The sequence below is a fragment of the Cyprinodon variegatus genome, unplaced genomic scaffold (assembly GCF_000732505.1).
Source record: "Cyprinodon variegatus isolate N-32 unplaced genomic scaffold, C_variegatus-1.0 Scaffold237, whole genome shotgun sequence".
Lineage (NCBI taxonomy): Eukaryota > Metazoa > Chordata > Actinopteri > Cyprinodontiformes > Cyprinodontidae > Cyprinodon > Cyprinodon variegatus.
This window is the reverse complement of record NW_015150690.1, coordinates 923,366-926,133: the sequence shown is the minus strand read 5'-3', so window position 1 is coordinate 926,133 and position 2,768 is coordinate 923,366. Positions and strand designations below refer to the sequence as shown.

Sequence of the window (2,768 nt, the reverse complement as noted above, 5' to 3'; positions counted from 1 at the left end):
GTCTCCTTGAACCCCAGTCGGCCTCAGCAGATGGCCGCTCATCTTTTCCTTAGATACAAAACTTTTAATCAATCCGACTATGATCTAGTTTATTTGTATCTGCAGATTGCCTTGAGATGACATGTGTTGAACTGGCACTATAGATATAAACTCAATTGAATTGAGGATCGGTTTCTAAATCAAGTTAAGCTACACTGTACCCTGAGCTGGAAAGTAGCCCAAAGCACAATGCCTCCACCTCCGTGCTAGACCTCTGTTAGTAATGAGTTAAACTTCAGGTCTCATCAGACTACCTTCTCAGAATAATCCTCATTCTGGTGGATCTTAGATTATCGTAGGAGGAACATGCCTCAGGTTCGCCCAGAGATGAGCTCCTTTCAGACTTTCAGACGTTGGACGCTTCAAGGGTGGACGTGTATTTAACTGGTTTAAACCAGTTTGGAGCCTCAGGAGGAAAAGGATCCAGAGAAGAAGAACAGAGAAGGTGCTGAAATGAGGGATTAATGAGAAGAAGTGTAACAGAAGCTAGCATCATGATGTTCTAAAGGAGAAAAACATTTAGATGAATAGAAAATGAGACATCATCATCATGTTTGGTGAACTACCAACAGAAAACTGGACATTAATATAAACTCAGAGACGCGCAGAGACGGTTTCTATCTACTTCTCTTTTTTTTTTCCCCCAGCTCCACAGTAACAGAGGAAGGTGGAGCGAAACTAAACATATTTTTGTTCTAAATTCTGGATTCTTTTGGATTTTTCAGATGTTATAAAACTTCCTTTAAGAATGAAATGGTTTCTTTCTTAAAACCTCGTTGAAAATATTCAGAAAAAACATTTTTTAGGTTAAAGTCTGCTGGTTTTATTTTTTCCCTTTGCATCTTTTTCTCTGCAGAAATGTCTGCGGTCTTTCTTTGAGAAAAAGAGAAGATCTCCTTTTCTTAGAGGTCCTTCTGCTTCAATCAGCTTTGGGGCCACAATCGATTTAATCACTTAAAATAAACCTTTAAGAGCAAGAAAAACTCATTTTAAACAAAGTTTAAAATGAGTTTTTATTTTTTATTTGAATCAAAGTTTAAAATTAGTTTTTCTTTTAAAATTAAAAACCAGACAAAACTCCTGGCTGTTCAAACGTTTTCATCACAAAGAAACAACCTCAACTGTTGGCTCAAATCTAAAGAAAAAACTTTGTTTTTACTTTTATCCCACAATTTAAATTTTTAATCTGACCTCTGACCAGTGGAGGAAGTAATTCACTCACTTTTACAAATCTAGGCTCCTTTAGCTGAAATGAAAATGAGGAATCAAGCCGGAATTTTTTATATATTTTTTTTTATGAACAAAAGCGGTGTCTTCATCTTTTATTTATTTTATAAAAAAGCTGGAGTAAAGGGAAAAAAAGCATAAAACCATCTTGAGAGGTTTCCCACCTCGCATGCATTAGCTTTCAATATATAAAACCCAACATGTTTCCCCTAAATAAGCCTGAGATGGATGAAAAGGCTGAATATCTGAGTGGATTCAGCAGACTGACCTGGAGCAGAAGCAGCAGTGAGGTGAACCTCAGGCAGCAGCAGAAACGTCTAACTTTACATTTCAGCATTTTGCTCGTCCTTCAGATCCTCAGTCGGAGCATGCACCACCATAATCCTGAGCTCCGACACGTTTCAGAGGCAGATCCCTTCCTTCTGGCGTCTCTGTTGGAGTCCGTGTAGAAACAAAAAGGGGTCCTCCTGTGTCCTGTGAAATAATTTAATCCCTTATTTTGTGTTAATCGTGTCCAGGAAAGTTTTGTCGTCTCCTCTCATGTCCATCCTGCACTCAGCCCTCCTTAGACTGGACCTTTTCCTCTCTGGACCCTGTCTCACCAGCTGTATGTCTCTCTCTTCCTGTCTGTCTGTTGGTCCGAGGTGTCGACGTTCCAACTCTCTTACGGACTTCCTCAATCAACCTGAAAGCCCAGAGTCGCTGCAAAAGAACAACTACAAACCCAGCAGAGACGGAGACTATAAATAGGCCCTGCAGCCAGCAGAGCTGCACATCTCGCTGCACCGACCACAGAGGAAGGATATAGAAATAGAGAAACAGCTTTTCTAACTTTACCTCCATCACTTCACTCCTTTCATAGATCAAAATACTGAATTAGGACAATCTATATTTGTAGCCTCTTAAAGTGTCTACAGTTAAGTGTCACTTTAATGAAGATTAAACATCAGACATTCAGTTTCAGAGATTTAAAGAGAACTTAAAGATTATGAAATCAAATATTTAATTCAATAGAAAATAGTTCAAAAGTGAAAGATGTTTAAAAACGATGTCAACTTGTTCAGGTTTGGCTTTAAGAGGTTTACCGTGAAAGCTGGAAGCAAGATGCTGACAGAAGCCTCCAAGAATCTGACATGTCAGAGCATCAAAGGTTCCAGTGGAAGTTCATGTCTGAGCGATCGGGACTGATCAATGAGAGCAAACCAAGGATGAAACATTTTCTCTACAAGAAAAAAACGTAAACATGAAAATTTGAGAGAACAGAGAAAAAAAATCCTGATCTTTTAGACGGCTGAGCCTAAGTCCCATAAAACAAATACAGAGTTTCATTCTCACTGTGGAGCTCGGAAGAGGGAGCATCATGGCGTTTTACTAATTATTTTTATTTGTGCTGCAGCAGGTCCTGGCCAGGTAGCCTTCAACGGAAAATGTGAGACAATGTGTAAAAAAATATGAAGCAAATGTTAGAACTGAAACCTGCAGTTTGAATTTAACCAAAAAAC

At 38.9% G+C, this 2,768-nt stretch overlaps 1 protein-coding gene across 2 annotated transcripts in view; it reads right to left on the bottom strand.

Annotated features, from left to right (window-relative positions):
• Window positions 1-1,947, bottom strand: part of ptprb (protein tyrosine phosphatase, receptor type B) — a 48,759-nt gene extending 46,812 nt beyond the window's left edge. For both annotated transcript variants that reach the window (XM_015381620.1, XM_015381621.1), the window contains exon 1: window positions 1,535-1,947. In XM_015381620.1, the coding sequence (XP_015237106.1) occupies window positions 1,535-1,603 (69 nt within the window). In that variant the 5' untranslated portion in view covers window positions 1,604-1,947. The remainder of the gene's footprint in view (window positions 1-1,534) is intronic.
• Between the last annotated feature and the right edge of the window lie 821 nt (window positions 1,948-2,768).